An 18,401-nucleotide genomic window follows, 5' to 3' on the forward strand; every position below is an offset into this window, starting at 1 on the left:
AATATTTTAAATTGCAGTAAAAACCGCTTCACTCGCTAAATAGAGTTTTAAAGCAACTGTAAACCTTTTTTAATGATTTGACGATAAGTTTTAAATTCCAAAGAAACTTAAATAGTTGTTTTTTTTTTTGAAAAGGTGTGTACGCATTTTATACAAAGAAAAACTATCATTTCACATCAGAGGGGGAGGGGACGTCAATTTTTTTTTATTCAACGGACTTCCATTAAATTTTTAGCACGGGCATCGCTGTGCGGGTACTGCTAGTGTCAAATAAAGGCGATTGTCTTGTTTTTGAAGTATCCAGAATTTAGTTTTCCCGATTCATAATATTTAACATTCCAACTGGCCGCTTCCCGGGCCCATGTGATCCACGGGGCGCAGGTTGTACACCACTCATTTATATCATAAAACGATCGGGGAAACATACGAGTATTATGACTGACAATTAATTCAATTCCTTCTCTTTTCAGATGTTGAAATAGACGGCAGCACTGTAGAGGTGACTTGGGCCAAGCCGGTCGACAAAATCTCACGGCCCAGGTGTCATTCCCGTCCAAACCAACCCATGCCACCGATGGGAACTTTCCTGTACGGCCCACACGGGTTTGAACCATACTCTGGGCCCATACCTTTCCCTAACTGTCCGGGGTTGGTAATTACTTTTTCATAAGTACGGATTTGTTTAATTCTGTGTCAAGTATTGCTGTTTGAATCGTAAAATTCTTATTATGTACAATTTTATTTCTATCTACGGATGCTGGCAGTTATTTAATTTAAAGATTTTACGGCGTTTGAAGATTTTCTTGAAGTTTGTGAATTTAAAAGTTTTACATGCGAAAGTTTTACATTTTCAAACATCCTTTTGCCCTCCTCATAATTGTTTGAGCGAGTTTAATCGGGCTTGTAACTGCAAGGTTCCAGTTTCGATGCCAGACGATTGAAGATCCTCCGTGTTCGCTGCTGATGACTGGGGCAAGTTAAATATGTCCTGGTCATAAACTCCTCCAAGTGATTTGGGGGTGCTGAATCAGGAGTTGTTCGATTTCTGGTGTGAGTCTAAATGATTGAAATGTTGATAGATGTTGCTTACATCCGTCGTGTGCTGTCTGAGCAAAATCGGATTTCCACCTTAGTGGTCCAAGTAAACGGAAGCCGTACCTCTCTGCCTTAAACCGGGTAGCACTGTCTACTCGGGCTCGGATACCCGAGTGGTTTAACAACAACAACACGACTTTACCTCAAAATCATTTGAAGACAAAAGTAACGAGAGTTGGTAAAATAAGGCATTGTTCAGTTTTTTTTTTTTTTTTTTCGAGATAAATGCATTTTTGCGAGTGACATGTGCATAAAATAACTGATTTTGGAAGTTTACAGAGGGCCATTAAAAATGACAGAGTTGGCCAATAATTTAAATATAGTTAAGCTCAGAATTGATCGCGCTCGGACCTGGGCAAGTCCCCCTCAAAACCGGTTGTGAACAAGATAGGCATGTTCAGTAAATTACCGTCCTATAGCCAGGGCTAAGACAGAAATGCACCGCCAGCTCAGACAATTCCAGCCGAGGACTGCAGTTTCGTGCTTATTAGCACTCATCAGCCCGACATAGGAGTGACTGAGCTGGAGGTGGAAAACCTCTTAAAGAAACTCTTAAAGAAGCCAAGAGTGCCAAACAAACTGGTATAATACAGAATTAGCACTGACCAGACGACGAGTGACCGGCTTCGGTCACTCGTCCTCGGTTGAAATTGACTGAACTGGCGGTGTATTTCAAGATAGGCATGGATTGCTTTAATCCAGCGTTGGCAAAATGTTTTTTTTTTCTTGAAGCGTCGCTGTTTGTTTTCAATAAGAAATAAACTCAAACTAGTGATGTGCCGGATCGTTAAAAGAACAGATCCGCGGAAGCGGATTCGGATCATTAGTGTCAAGATCCGCGGATACGGATCTCAAAATGTTTTTGCTCAATTGAACTATTCAAGTGTAAAATTTATTGCAGAAGGTATTCCCGTCGCTATAATAACACTGTTTCTTCAAAAAATGTAACCTGCGGCAAAAATATAATGAAGACTATGATTTACTCTTTGAAGAAATCTCCGTTAAAATTGATGAAGACTTGGAAGGATCGGGTCAGCGCAGCATTAATGCTTAGATAAAATGTGAAAAATTATTTCTATCTTGCTCGGTAGCTGTAGGATACAGGAGCAATAATGTAAAGCTGCTACTTGATAGGCTAGAAATAATTTTTCGCATTTTATTTCAGCATAAATGCAGTGCTGACCCATTCCACCCAAATTACTCCGACCGACGAAATAACAGAGCCGAGAACACCTTTACAAACAGTAAATAGAGACTTTTGTCTCACTTTTTTTTGAAGGATGCCAGGAAAAACTAAAATGAAGAAAAACAGAAACCCCATATCAATAACAAAAACTAATATTAAACTAATAATTTTAAAAAAAAACATGTCCCAGAGGGCCGTTGGCTTCTGAAATGATACCTCATAATTTAAATAGGGAATAAAACCTAATTTAAACGGAATTTTAGAGTCTTTTATCCAAATATTTAAATATTTTTAGAATAGAAAAGATCCGTTTAAGATCCGTCAAAAAAAGTAACGGATACGGATACAGATCTTTATTTTTCCTCGGATATCCGCGGATACGGATACGATATCCGGAACATCACTAACTCAAACTTCAATAAGAAATAAACTCAAACTGAAATTGGTGTCTAACTCCTCGATGAGGTGCAAATCGCGTAAGTATTGCTTTGTTTATCGCATTTGTCGCCCTCCCCATTTCCTACGAACTCGATATTTATGACTCTTCCGCCGAAAGCCAGACTTTACGTGTTCTAAATCGGTGTTTTTCCGACCGAGGTTTCAAGGAATACTACGATTCCGAAAAATATTGCTAAGAGTTCTGTTAAATGTGGTATGGTAGAAAACCCTACTACTAATTTCGAGTTAATAGTAGATTTTACATGTTAATCATAACAATAATAATTAGTTGTAAATACAAGGCTGTAGTAGGATTGTTGCATGGTAGTAGAGCTGTTACTATTAGATGTAATAATTACAATAATTTGTAATAATAATTAACTGTTAATAATATTAATAAAAGGTTGTAATAGGGTTCTTGTTTGGTATGGAGTTAGTTGTAGGTTTGTTAAAGACTCCGTAGGATAAAGGGTCTTAATGGGGTCGTTTCCGAAATTTTAAAAGTATTTTTTTCTGAAAGAGCATGCTTAAAACATGGGATATACCATTTTTTTAAATAATTTTACAAAGTTTACTATTAAAGAAAATTTAAATCGGTGAGCAGATTCAATTTCATTTTTTACGCTTCTGCGCATGACATCACAAATGAGCACTGCCATTCACTGATGCTATTAGCGCAGAGCGCAGTATTTAATTCGCATCTTTACTCACGTGTACTGGCAACGATACGGTAAGCGTAGAGCGCAATATTTAATTCCCTTTTGAATAATCGTAGCGTGGAAACGCGGTAGACATCAAGCGCAAGCATTCGGCGCGCCAATGGATTGCGCGCCAAAATGCATCACTTGTGACGTCATAAAGATCACGCCTTATTTGAAAAATCGAACATTTAAAAAAAATTAATTAAAAATTAAATGTTGGGAAAACGAAAGTATTTTCTGGGTCAATGTTCTTGTTTTATTCATTTATTTATTTACTTTTTGCACATTCTAACAACTTCAGTGACTGAAAGTGTGTATTTTTGACTGAAGGAAACAACCCCATTGTATTTTTCCCCATAAATTAAAAAAATAAATAAAAAACATTGGTAAGTTTAATTAGGGATAAAAATAGCATTACTTGTTAAATCACAAAATGTCTATATTTATTGTTAAGAGATTTTGACAGTTATTTATACATATTTAAATAGTTTTCATCCAAATGACGGCCTTTAAAAAATTAATAAAAAGAATCATATTTTGCATATACATTCTCGATCATTTAACTTTCAAAATGAATGTAGGAATTTATTTTGGGAAATGTTAGTGCACGGCCATTAGGGTTTCTTGGAACTTTACCTTTGTAAAATGGGTTTCATAAGAAAGAAAAAGTTGTGAACGGTGTTAGAGGTAATTAAATGAATATTACTCACTGTATCGGGAATTAATGTGGTCTTGCAACGAAAGTTCTGAATGGTTTTGAGATTAATAACATGCTAGAATTTCTAGGCATATCAGTAAACTATTTCTTTCCCCTATTGCATATGGTAAAAATGACAAAATGAGCATACGCAAGCATCCTCTTAAATAACCAAACTATAATTGGTAAATATCTCAAATATGTGTTGGGCATCCAGACTAAAGCCCTGAATCGTAGAATAAGTAACGACACGTCCGACATCTTGGGGTTAAATGGTGTTTTATTCCTATGTCCACTATTTTTTATTAATTCCATGCTAATCCACAACCAAGAAACATAGTAATCAAGATGCAAAATGCGCTACTTCACCATAGCAAACATCGGAAGAAAGCATCGTTTAGCCCCAAGATGGCAGACGTGTCGCAACTTATTCTACGATTTAGAGCTTTAATCCAATCTTCTCCTCGACACTGATGAGAAACTTTTGGTGGATATTGAAATCTTACATGGAATCCTTGGATACAAGAAAATCTATTTCACTTGGACTAGTGGCTATGTCTTAGATGGTTTTTAGGCTTAGATGATTTACTAATTTTATTATAGGCAAAAAATATGCAATTGAACTTTGCAAATTGGCTTTGTCTTGCAGAAGGGGAGGAATGCTTCCCAGGGTAGCGCCATTCAGGAACAAGCCCAGAGGTGCCGCAGGAATTCGACGCTTTCGAAGCTACGGACCAAACACAAATCAACTCGGGCACTTCAAACCACCTGAAGTAAGATCATTTAAGAAGTCATTTTCAAATTCTTTGGATGCACGATTACCATCCATCTTTCGGCAATACACAACCCTAGTTAAGATACAGTATTGTGGCGATTAATTGAGCAATGTCTGTTTTTTTTTTTCGTTTCATCACGCATTATAAGCTTGCAAAGAAGCACTCTAAATCAGCTTAGATTGCAAATGCAAGTTCTTATTAGAGTAGTAGGTGTTCTTTTGTTCCTGGTAAGTAGCAGGTTTTCAAATTCCTCCATCAGGTGGCATATATTCCGGTATTCTGCAGTGTTAGTTTCTCGCTTGTTGCAGGGATCATCAATAACGTCATGGATGCATGAGAAACATGTGATAAAACATTTAGAGAACACTTTTAAGTCATTAGAGGAAGTGGGTAAAATATGTGGAGTAAGTGCAGCAAGTGTCGGGAAGATATGGAAGCAGTTTCTGGCAGCAGAAAATGCTAGAACCAATCCTGTTAGAAAATGCGGTGAAAAGGATCAATTTCGGCTCGTGACGACAAAACTTTAGAGTGAATGAACGTTCTAAATCCTCAATTAACTAGTTTTGACCCTTCCAGGTCAGCTGGCGAGCTGGCGTCGATGTTGCTCCTTCAACAGTGCGACACTGGCTGTTAGAAATGAGACGGAGAAGACGTTGACCGTACAAGAAGCAGCTTCTCACCTCTCTTATATGAAGAAAGATAGTTAGAATGAGCATGGAAATACAAAACAGACATAGAAGATTCTCTTTCCTAACGAAACAGATTTTGTGGTTTGGGAGTTTAAATTCAAGTAAGTGAGAATGAGCAAAGGAAAACCGCTCAGTCAGCATTACATCAAACAATCAAGCATCCGCCCAAAAAGATGTTTTGGGGTTGTTTCTGTGTTCTGGAGACGAAATCTCTTGTTGCTGTGGAAGGAATGATAAACAGTACCGATTACGAAGTCATACTGACCCGAAAAGTGCTTCTTATCAAGTCTTAAACTATAGCTGAACGGAGATTGCCTTTGCTAACAAAACGGTGCGCGATGTCACACTTCGAAGCAAATCAAAATATTCTGCTCTAAAAACAAACTTTCTGCTCTGGATTGGCCCGGTATTTCGTGGCACTTTATCTGATTGAAAATTTGGGGGCTATCCTCAAAAAACAGGTTTACAAGTTTGAATGCACGGTGATGTAGTAGCTAATTTTCGCCATTTGGTTAAAAGTTGTTGAAATAAAAACTATATGTACCAGCCTAGTACACTGCATGCCGAAACGTGTCTGTGATGTTATGATGTCACGTGGAAGTCAAATCAATTATTAGTAATGTATTCATTGAAAATTTGAATAAAAGCGAATTTTATGCAAAAAAAAAAAAAAAAAAAAATGCATTTCTCAATTAATCGCCCCAGTACCGTAGTTAGACATTTATAACCATTGACCTACTTGGATAAGTTCATTAACCATGATATTGCTAAGGGTCAATGACTCTTAAAGCTATTAACCCCCTTGCTCATTACCGCCTCTTCCGGTAAGCTGTTCCGAAGTGCCCACAACCCTACTAGAGTATTCAATTTTCCCTAATTTCTATGTTAGCCTGTGATTTGAATACTTTAAAACTATGACACCTCCTCCTGCTTTCCGTGCAATAATATAATCTGCCGGTAACATTTTTCATTTTGATAAATTTAAATAACTGAATCATGTCCCCACTGATTTGTCTTTGTTCCAGGCTATATATATTAAGACACCTGGTATATTAATCCGAATCTGAAAGTCAGCTCACTAGCCTAGTAGTCCTTCTTTAAACCCTTTCGAATAAAGAAATATCTTTCTTGAGATAAGGGGACCAAAACTGAAAAGCATACTCCAAGGGGTCTTACCAAACTCCTATTCAGGGAGTACCAGTTAAACGTTTCAGAACTTCTAAGAGGGGTAGGGAGCATTTTGACAGCTCGAAATCGTATTGCAATGTGGGGTCGGAAATGCCCTCCTGAAGCGATAATGTATATACAGAAGCATCATAAAGAAAGAGACAGTAAGTGAAAAATCTTTTTAATTTTACATGTAAAACCACAAAAGGTACATGGGTCAAAGTAAGTGTTCGGGTTTTCCCCACCGACTTCAATGCACACCTCACATCTTCGGCGCATGGGACTCCGAACAGTTTGGAATACTTCCGGCATATTAAAAATTTCTCGGATTTTGAAATCATTTCCGATCGCCCATTGCCATATGCTTTCGATTCGTCAGGATGCATCCTACCCCTCTTAGGAGTTCTGAAACATTTACTTGAAACACACTAGATAAAGGCAGAATAACCTTAAACGGCAGGGTTCTGTTTGCGTAAGATGGCAATTTAAGTTAAGTTTGTGCAGAACTTTAAGCCTCTTAAATAACTGAAACTGATTGCATTTATTGTAGAATACATCATGGTTTACACTTTATTATGCTTTAGATGTTCAAACTAATGAACACACACACGCACAAAATATGTTTGTCACTTTGATATTTATTGTACCATGCACATTTTGTATGAAAAAAAAAGATTTAGGTTGCTCATGAGAAATCTGTTAACCTTAAAATATGAGGTTAAAAATTTCCCCACTACTTAAAAATGTCATATGGTACAATTTTAGTTGGCACGCGTACTGATTTTAGAAAATTATTATTATTATTATTATTTTTTTTTTTGGAACAGTCTAAGCTCTACTGCTTTTTTGTCAACTAAGTTACATTTCTGAATACTGACGTTTCCTTTATCAAATGTATCGACTTCATACTCATAGTAATTTTCACTGCTTTTTTATGTATAAACTGATTGAGCTCTCAAAATTGTATTGTAAAAAACTAAACTAAACCCAATGTCGCAACAGCCCATGGAGATTAAGGCTTACTGTGCCCATCTCATTTTCCGAGACCGAGGGCCCTCGGGTGCAAGGCAAATGCTCCGGTTAGGTGGTCAACTGAACGCGGAACCCCCAGTGTTTAGTTCCCTAGCACGCTTGATACTCATTTTATTGACCCTCTGAAGTCGAGTCGACCGAGTCCAACCAGTGAAATTGTTACAAGCCTGTTGTAAGTATTATGAACTATTGTTCAAATCAGAACTGTTAACGTATTTCATTTGATGGAATCTCTGCCATGAAGATCGCTAGTTGAACTGACTCTCTGAGATCCATTCCAAAACGGTTAATCCAAAAAAAACTGGAAAGTTTGGGGGTATCTGGGTTGCAAATTCCACTGCATAACATTAGAAAAACCATTTTCGGACTTTCTGTGCTTATCTTTTGGGTGCTTTAGAGTTCCTTATCAATATTTAGTGGGAGGTAGCGAATAGGAAAAGAAGGATGTCTCACAAAAGAAAGCATGGTGGCGCAGACGAGCGCATGTTGGTGTAGCGTAATTTGGTGGTCAATGGATTAGTAGCGGTGTACCGGTATGTTGGTCTCCCTGTTCACCGAATTTATCTCCAATCGATTTCTTTCTTTGCGGTGCTACGAAAAACATGATGTACAAGAACCCTGTTTGATAGTGCTATGGAACTTGTAGCCGCACATCGAATGCTGCCACAAACATCCAGGAATGCCAGCTGTATTACAGAAGGTCCGGTTGTCCGTGCAACGCCATTGTGAGGCATGCAGTGAAGCTTCATAGTTGGCAGTTTGAGCACTTCTTATAAGTTTGTACGTACAATCTAAAGGAATGATAATAAATGTTTTTTTCTTTGCCACTTTCTTATTATGTGTTCTTTCCATCATTGAACTCTGATTAGGCTTACTTAGTGATGTGGATCAGGTAAATACCCAGTGGGTAGGTAAATATTTTTTGGGTATTTACCCGGGTATTTACCCAAGGCCTGGGTAAATACCCAAAAACTGGGTATTTTACAAAAAAATGCAAAAAGTGAGTCTGAATTTTTTTTAAAAATCTAAATATGAAATAATTGGTAAAATTGATACATACATTATGTATTACACAGTTGATAATATTTTTTTATTGGAAGACTTGATGAAACTATGAAAGAAACACATCGTGAACCAAAGAATCCTTCTTTTCAATGTCATAATTGGCAAGTATAAGCAATTCAATGATGAACTTCAGGATTTCAAAATCACAATCTAAATTAGTCATATCCAAAATGAAAAAAAAAAAGAAGCATGAGGGATGCTTGGAAGAATTTACTAAGACGTTATTAAGACTATGATGTTATTTATTTGCTGTTTAAATGATAACGTGGCAAGTATAGAAACAGTTTTCACATTAATAAGCAAAAAAAAATATTGTTTTCTGCTGCCTTGCTCATTTGCTTCCCGGTATTTCATGATGAAAATGTATTCGAACTGTTTTTAATACACGCAATTAGTGATGTGGGAAGATAAATATTTTTTTGGGTATTTATGAGAAGGCAGGGTAAATCCCTTAGTAATTGCGAATTTTGCCAAAAAAAAAAAAAACTTAAGGTGATATCAAAAGTTGATGATTTTCTTTAACATTAACTGTAAAGTGAAAGTTTAAAAATATAAAAATTTATATATTATAATTTCTTAAATTAAAGGCGTAATGAAATCTTATCAAAAAAACTGTCAGAATTTAGAATGAACTATTCTAAAACTTAAATAGGATGGAAGGATAATTTAATTTTTTATGGGGTAAAGCAAAGGAATATAAGTTTAATTTTGTCACATAGATGGCACTAGCACAACTTTTCATCTTTGATTTTTCATAATATCATGCTACTAGTTAGTTTTGGCTCTGAGTTATAATCAGTTTGTAAAAAGCCTCCTAAATACTAAATGCCTATCACATTTGTTTAAAAGTGATCCTCCGCCAGTACACAAACAACGCTACTACCTGACGGCAATACATGGATGGTGTTGCTATGACAATGGATCCAAACAATTCCAAACGTTAATTGGTTAATTTTAAAATTTAAATTTAAAAGTTAACCAATTGTTTTCTCCGCTTTTAATTTCAAATGCTTTTGATCTTCGATAGTTGGCAGTAGCCAGAACTCCGAAAATATGCTAACTGGGATCTTTTTGCTCTATGTTAAAAGGGAGAACGTGATAGGCATTTAGTATTTAGGAGGCGTTAGTTTGTCACTCACCTTGTATTTGTACTGGTAAAACTTTAAATTTTGCTTTGAAAAGTGAAAAACAAAAAAGAAAGATGGGGACATTGATTAGGCATATCCAACACATTTAATGTGAATATCATATTAGATTGCTAAGTTCTTTCACACAATAATTCTTTAAATTTGTGATTCAAAAATTTATTGTTTTGTATATGGTTGGTTATATATATAGTGGAATAGACAGAAAAGTATTTTAGTTGAATATAAATTTTTGAAATAAATACCCGGGTAAATACCCATTTTGGGTATTTACCCGGGTATATACCCTGGGTATTTACCCCTAAAAATAAATACCCAGGTATTTTACATCACTAGGCTTACTACATGCGCCCATGCTTTCCTGTGCGACATACCCTTCTCTTCCTATTCCTTACCTCCCCACCAACTATTGATGATGAATTCTGAATCACCTTGTATAATTACTATGTTTTTCCAGGAGGATAGTTTTAAATTATATTCCCTCTCACAGGGCGGTCATCCAGCACACTCATCTCATTATTCCGGTTACCAATCAAACAAAATGTCCAGATCTCCGGACAAGGGGGACCAGTACGAGCCCGGATTTGTACTAATGCCTCTTCCACCAAGTGCCGACGGTAAGTTTCTTTCATATGAGAAAAATTTCAGTCATTTCATTGTTTGATGCATAAACCTTTAAAATATAAACAAGTGACGCCGCCTGGCTTGGAGGGGGGGGGGGAAGGGCAATATTTTCGACAGTGATCTGTATGAATTATTGACTGCAGAGAAGAATCTTGGATACAAAAAACATAGTTGATTTACAGTAGGGCCCTATTTAAGGGGTGGGTTTTTAGGGTTCAAACCCCTCCGAAAGTTTTCAAATCTATTTTTAAAAAAACCATTTTTTAACCTCTTTTTGCTGAAAAACTGTTATTACTATTTTATTTTATATTTATTTATTTTCCAATTTTACTTTAAAAATTAAATTATTATTATTAATGAGCTAACTCAGTGCTTTATCTGCAGTACTGCTTATTTTTATTGAAGTTATTACGAATATCTTTTCTTACAAAACAAAACAGCGTTTTTCTTCACAATTTGAATACCTGACGCTAACAAAAGCATCAATTTTTTTTTTAATTTTAATGTGCCAAACTCTATATTATTCTGTCATTATAACATATTCTATAACTGCCAAACAATATGGATTAGGGAGTATTGCTTCGAATGCACAAAAATGAGTACACGCACTTTTCTTTTGAGATGTTAAAAATACATCAAATATATAAAAGGGGTGAAGTTATATAGTGTACACACCAGATTTCTTTCCTTTTTTTAATAGATGCGTCAATTTTTACATTTGCTGAATATGATACTCTTGTATTGTATACGGGGATGGGGAGCGGGCTCTATAGCTCTTTCCACTAGAATTCGAAAAAAACTAACTTTTATTATTACTTCGTAAACGGAGGAAGGAAGTAAAAGTTTTTCTACCCTTAAGTTAAAGCCCTAAAACGTATAATTTTTATCAACTCCTCTAAAAACTACACATATGGGCGCCTATGACGTTATATATGACGCAGTGAGAAGCAAAGAGATGTAAGGTGGACTTAATAAAGTTTCGAGTAAAAGACGTTTGAAGTCCAGATCCTAGATAGTCTAGATAGGATCTCATTAAATGTTTTACCTGAATCATGCTGCATAGCAGCAGCCACCAGGGCTACTAGTTCCATCTCTTGCCCCCAAGCAGAGGAGAGGTTCACCTACCATTTGTACTGGTTATCTCCAAAATTTTAACTATGGCACTTTCATCCCTTTTCTTCTCACTGCCTCATATGTAGTTTTGGTCTTGCTAATAAATTACACTGCGCTCCATAAAAATTGTTTTTTCACACTATTCCTGCTGATTTTTATGTGAAATGACATTCTGAATCCATATATGAGTCCCGCTTTTCCCCATCAGCCGCCGTTTTCTGCAGATAGCTCCTCTTCACCTTTTCTGTTTTCAATAATTTTATGGCCATGATTTTTGTTGAAACGAATTAATATTTTCACCATTAAATTTCTTCAGAAAGCTAGAAAGGTGAAAAGCTCAAGAATGCTAAATTTTGTAGCAAGGGGGATTTTCAGCCTTGAAACGCGGGGGGGGGGGGGGGGGGGATCACTAAAAACTATATTTCTTTTCTTTTTTTTTTTCAATATTTCAAAATCAGAGCATCAGCTTCACTTGCATAATTCTAAACTATGCTCAAGTTTTTTAAAACAAATTAAAAAGAAAAAATATATATAATCTTGAAAGCGCCACGCATGCGACTCGCACCTCAGATAAGAAATTTACTGCGCACATTACATTTATTAACTTACATTCGCAATAAATTACAATCCTAATTATTTTTGCGAGCGTAAATTGAATAAATGTAATTTATAGAACAAATTTTCTTACATGAAAAGCGACACTTCCAAGTTACTTTCGCACTCTGCACGTCATCAGACACAACAACAACATTATTTAATATACTACGTTTTTTTTTTTAAACATTTTCATTTTATGAACGTAAGTTTCGGATCTACCGCTTATACGACGGTTGTCAATATTCGGTGGAGGTGGCCTGATCGGCAAGGCATCGGACTAGCGACCGGAGGGTCCCGGGTTCGATCCTAGGCGGTCGAAGATCCACCGTCTTCATTAATAGTGACTGGGGGACTTTAAATATGCTAGTGGTCAGAATCCCCTATGTGAAACGATAAATCTGGGGTGCTGGACCGGGATTGTTTAGCTTCTAGTCTGGATCAAAAAATCAGAGCTGTCTTCAAGCTCCCATCCAACTGGTTTAAACCACGAATAGTGGTAGGTACGGAGGACTCTGGAGTTTAAAATGTAAAAAAAAAAATGTTTTGCCAATATTCAAGTTTATACAGTAAAAAATGGTTGAAAGTTTTCTTTTTTTGGGGGAGGGGGGGGGGGTACAGGAAAACGATCGGTTGTTAATATTTTTTCAAACTTTTATAAGGAAGAAAATGAAACCTTAAAGTCTTTTTCTCTGCTACAAATGTTTATATTGTTGAACGTTTCACCTCTTTAGTCCTTAAGAAGAGTGTTGCCGGTTGATACAGTTCTACTTTTCCTATTTATACTACGTTTCCTGTATATATATTTATACAGGTATAGGGCAAAAATAATAGGGACATTAATAGGGTTTATCCTTTTCTAATAATGGCTAATTTATGTCTCTGTTTTTTAGATGTAAGTATGTGTGAGAAAACGGTTTTTTTAAAAAAATAATCTATATATATAAAAATGAATGTTTGTCTGTATGTCATCCATGAACTCAAAAACTACCCGGCAGATTTGTCTGAAACTTTCACCGTTTGTTATTTTTGGTACTGCGAATGTTTACAGACCAGTTCGAAAAAAATCCGATCGATAGTTCCTTTTTTATTCCAATTTAAGTCACAATCCATTGGATAATTACGAATAAAATTATCGGCTGCAGAAATTAATTGGCATGAAAGATCTCATTGATAAGAAGTTAGCTGTTGCCATTTTTCTTGAGTTTGAACAAATAAATTCTTTCTTTATTGTTTTATGGCTTTTCATGCAACGGGGGGGGGGGGATTTAAAACTTTTTCTATTTGATATTTTTAGCGATGGATTGATCTTGCAAACTGCGTGAGTACAAAATTTGAGTATAGTCACGGCTTCACTTGATACCTGGACCGATTATTATGAAAATTGATATATGTATGTATTTTTCCACGGAGAAAGTGCATAATATGCTCATTGAAGCCACTCGCCACCAGGTGGCACTGCAGAGTAGCAACTTCTGCCCCGTTCAACCAAATGTCATGAAAATCAGTATAATGATGTTTTTTTTTTTTTTTTTTTTTTTTTTTGGCGTATCAACGCGCGTCGGCTATAGCTAGTTATTCCATAAAATTGGAGATTTTCCACATTCCCAAAAATTTAGGTTCCCACGTGCATCATCCAAGCCTAAGGCGCCCCTGTGATTAAGTCACCGCTGACACAAACAAAAAATATCAATATCGTTTCTTCCGTTTAGCAACTAAAATGCACGAGAAAGATCCGCGGAAAGTTTCACAAGCTAAACTTATACCCCCGGTAACAGAAATAGCGCGTCTTGGATTCTTGGGAAAATCTAGGCTATTTCATAGTTGTGAGAGAAAAAAAAAACCTGCAATTTCAAAAGAAAAGTCTGATATTTCAGTTAATGAAGATTTGTACCATATTTTCTGGGACAAATCCACAGATAACAGGTACTAGCATTATCGTCTGATTCTTAAACATTTCCAGGAACCGATTTAAATTCTACAATTAATCTATTGTTAGCAGACTGATTTGCTTCACAGAGAGCTGGGGGAGAAAAATGCTGCTTTCTGGCTTATATCGCCTTTTTTTAAGTCCGAATATAAAATGAAATGTTTCAAGAACAAAACTGGGATACTCGCTTAATTTTCATGGAAGGTCGCTACACTATAGGGTCTCTCATATTTACTACCACTCGTGATTTAACCGGTTGTATGGGGACTTGAAGAGAGCTCTATTTTTTTTATCCAGATTAGGAGTCGAGTTATCCTTAATCCAGCACCCCCATTGATTTAAAATGGCAACCTCGAGGACTTTATGACCACGAACATATTTAACGTGCCCCAGTCATCATTGGCGAACACGTAGGATCTTTGTTCGGCTGGCATCGAACACAGGACCTTCCAGTCACGAGTCCGACGCCTTACCATTCGGGCCACCACGGCCTCGCTTGGAAGGGGCAGATTGTTAACCAAAATATTTTGAGTAATTCATTACTAATCGATTCCTATTCCCCACTTGTTTCAGGTCTGGACCCCTCGATGCCTGTTCCCACAGCGCCCATCCTCTCCCACGGGCCACATTCAAGGCTAGGACACCCCGGATTCTTATATCCTCCCCCAGGTAATGAATGTCCTATCTTATATGATTCAGTTTGATGGAGTACGGTTCAAAAAAGCCAGGTTGACGTTGATTTTTTTAACTTTTTTTTAAGAATTTGACATGCACATTGATGGGGGGGGGGGGGGTGCTACCGCATCATATTTACCAAAAAGCCTAAAATTTAGAGATTTTTCCAAGCAGGTTCTCGAATCTATTTCTTTTTCCGTTGTTAGATTTATTCTAAAATTGCGTTTTAGACTTTCAAGTTCGTAATAATTTCAGCGGAATATTTCTAACCCCCCTCTCCCTAACATCATCCAAGTTAGTCTAAAATATTGCTTTTTGGGACCCAAGTTTCGAAAAATTACCGGAGGAAAGACACTGATTTCATTCCTCCTCTCACACTATCGAGATCTCTAGAATCGCGTCTTTAAGGCTTCAATTTTACAAAATGTCCTGGGGGAAAGCCTCCAAACTTCTCCTAACATCACCAAATATCGTCTGGAAATTGCCTTGTTGGAAGTTCAGTTCCGAAACGTTTCCAGTCTACACTTGCGTTTTAGGGCTTCAATTCGGAAAAATTGTCTGTACAGGAACCCCAAGGGAACCGGCAGCTCAGCTTGCACCGAAGCATACTCCTAACCAGGCAGTGGCAGATACAAGGGGAGAATCATGGGGGTCATGATCCTCCCACCCTTATTAGGACAATTCTATTGGAATAATTCTAGCAGGGGAAAAGGAAAAATAGCGGAGGGATTTTGATACACGTGTTTCGTTCATTTTGATATGTCTTCACTTCTAATTCGGCAAACTAGCATACCTGCTAAGTAATATATTTGTTTTTGCCTAAAACCGTATTACCGCTTTTCCATATCGTACATGCAGATTTGCAGAATAGAACCACGCTAAAGAGTACAACCTGGATTAGATTTGTTGTCCTCCGTTCTACTGAGTCCTGAACGATTCCTTTCGTTAAAATATGGGGTGGGGGAGCAGAGCTGTTTTCCATTAAGATAACGACTAATGGCGTTGTACCCAACATAAAAATCAATTCTTCTTGCATCCCAAACATCATTGATCTCGTTTAGGGTCAAGCACCAAGTTTCCCCAACACAACACTACATTTATAGTGTTTTTGTTGATAAGGATATCACTTTCTGTTGCCTAGGCGTTTCAAAATAATAATAATAATAATAATAATAATAATAATAAAAATCAGTGCGCGCACTCAAACCATTACTAATTTCATTCACGGTGTCTTTAATCATTATGCCAAAAGGCGCAGGCTGAAACCTGGCTCTCGTTGATGGATTTAAAAAGTTGAAGAAAGCGCTCTCGTCCATATCGTTTGTTAACGCGGCATGTCAAAGCTTCCTTGAGTATTTGTTCCCTCTTGAATACTCTTGGCAAAACTGAATTCCTAGTGCAGTTTCACATCAAAAAGAGCCCAGGTGCCTCCATCTGGTGGGGAAACTGGTCGTCAACATTCTACTGGTAATAACTGTCTGCAAATAGACATGTCACACAAAAGAATGGATGCTAGCTCTGGTACTCTGGGCAGGGGAATGCATATGGCTGTAAATGGTGAGAAACCAGTACGCTGCTTCATTTTAAATAAAAATAATTCTAATATAATTTTTACAGGCTATGACGAAGTGTCCTATTATGCATACCTGCCCCCTGGATCGGTGCCAAGCTACTGATTAAAAAGCCAAGAATCGTGACAAGCGAAAGAAATGCATTTGGCTTGACCAGGGAGAGGAACTTATTTCCCTTGACATTTTTTACTGTTTGCTCTGTACTGAAAGTGTTTTTTTTTTCTTTATAGTTGTTGTTCTCAGTGCGGCTTTTTCGCGCTGAATTGTTTATTTATCGCATGTTCGTCGACGCAAAAGAAACGGTGAAGAACTGGAATGTGCACACCTTGCATGCAAGTATTAAAACCGTATTAAACCCCAAAATACTAATTTATTGTGTTATTGTGTATTTGTTGCTGTCTGATAACTGCAGCCTGATGGCAAAACATCGGGAATATTTGAATACCTGAGAATCGGGGTACTTCTTTTAAATATCGCCAACTGCTTTGAAGTCGAAGGCTATGTCCGAACATCAGTGGCGCACACAGGAATTCTTCAAAACGGATTTCCAGGATCGAAGTTCCATCACTCTCATGTCATATCTCATCACGCATCCTAACCAGTGATTTTACCATCAACTTTGAGGGTATACTCCAATTATACGCAATATATGTATGCGATTCTTCACGCTATATGTCTAAAAAAATTTTAAGAGTATACGGCGTATATAGAGTATACCTAACATTAGTTTTAAAAAAATAATTTGTTAATGACAAATACAAAATTAAAAACACAAGAGTGAATGTATTTACTTTTCTTATACTTAAAAATCAGAGCAGCGTATCAAAATCATCATTCTAAAACATTTTATGTTCACATTCAGTTCGATTTTGCAGGGGAAGAAAATGAGAAAATAAAGTTATTTTTTTATTTGATAAATCTGAAATTTTTTTTACTATTGCCTATAAATATTTTACGTAACACATAAATAGGATTACAGATAATCAAAAAAACTCAAGGGCGATGGGAGGGGTCCGGACCCCCTCTCCCTGTGTGCCCCATGCTATGCACTAATGATTCCCGGACTTTTACCGAAGTAGCCAAACTGAACGGATTATTCCTCAAAATTAAATTACTGCTCCAAAACCTCAAATATCCACAAAACAGGTACAAAGTAGGGCACCCTCCTCAAGGGTGCTCCTCCGTACCCCGAATATCATAGAGAAAATCAAGAACAAGAGTTTCACAAAAAAAAAAAGCAAAGAAGCGTACGAACGAATGACGGGTTCAACTTTACTTGAACAAGTAACGAGTTGTTTGAATCAAGAGGCGTACGAATGGCGGGGCCTATCGTGTTGAAGAGGAGTTTTAAATGCATAATTTTTTTCACAGAGAAAAAAACAAAAAGTTCCGTCTAGAACTATACGAGCCTACTTTCCCGTATACCCATACTATTTTCTAGTACTTGATCAATATTCTGAAAAATAGCTAAAATCGCAAATGTTTTCAAACATATTTTTTTTTATTTTAAATTTTAAGCTAATTTCTTTGAATAAAATATTCCTCACTCATCTAAAAAAATTAGATGCGTAAAAAAAAAAAAAAAAAAAAAAAAAAAAAAAAAAAAAAAAAAAAAAAACGAACAAATAAAATAGCAGCACTTTTTAAACAAAGCAGCTAACACACTTTTTTACATTAAAAAAAATTCTTTAACAGCTTTCAAAACGAAAAAATAATAATTAAAATTAATAAACTTTTCGCAACTCCAACGAACTATAGGGGGCACTGCAGTCACTGTCTAATGGCGGAATTAAAAACTAAAACAAACGCATGTGGTAACGAAGAAAATGCTAAAAGTGTTGTGATTTTTGTTGTTATGTATGATTTTTTCGCTTTATTCATTTGAAAAGATTTTTCAAAGTCT

The 18,401-nt window shown here is 36.5% G+C and overlaps 1 protein-coding gene across 1 annotated transcript in view; it reads left to right on the forward strand.

Annotated features, from left to right (window-relative positions):
- The window catches only part of LOC129230034 (RNA-binding protein 47-like), a 47,557-nt gene extending 30,575 nt beyond the window's left edge, over window positions 1–16,982 (forward strand). Inside the window, exons 3-7 of the mRNA XM_054864417.1 lie at window positions 471–648; window positions 4,767–4,890; window positions 10,482–10,608; window positions 14,826–14,921; window positions 16,545–16,982. Of these exons, the coding sequence (XP_054720392.1) occupies window positions 471–648; window positions 4,767–4,890; window positions 10,482–10,608; window positions 14,826–14,921; window positions 16,545–16,603 (584 nt within the window). The 3' untranslated portion in view covers window positions 16,604–16,982. The remainder of the gene's footprint in view (window positions 1–470; window positions 649–4,766; window positions 4,891–10,481; window positions 10,609–14,825; window positions 14,922–16,544) is intronic.
- Window positions 16,983–18,401: the final 1,419 nt, after the last annotated feature.

The sequence above is a fragment of the Uloborus diversus genome, chromosome 9 (genome assembly GCF_026930045.1).
Source record: "Uloborus diversus isolate 005 chromosome 9, Udiv.v.3.1, whole genome shotgun sequence".
In the NCBI taxonomy this organism is placed as follows: domain Eukaryota; kingdom Metazoa; phylum Arthropoda; class Arachnida; order Araneae; family Uloboridae; genus Uloborus; species Uloborus diversus.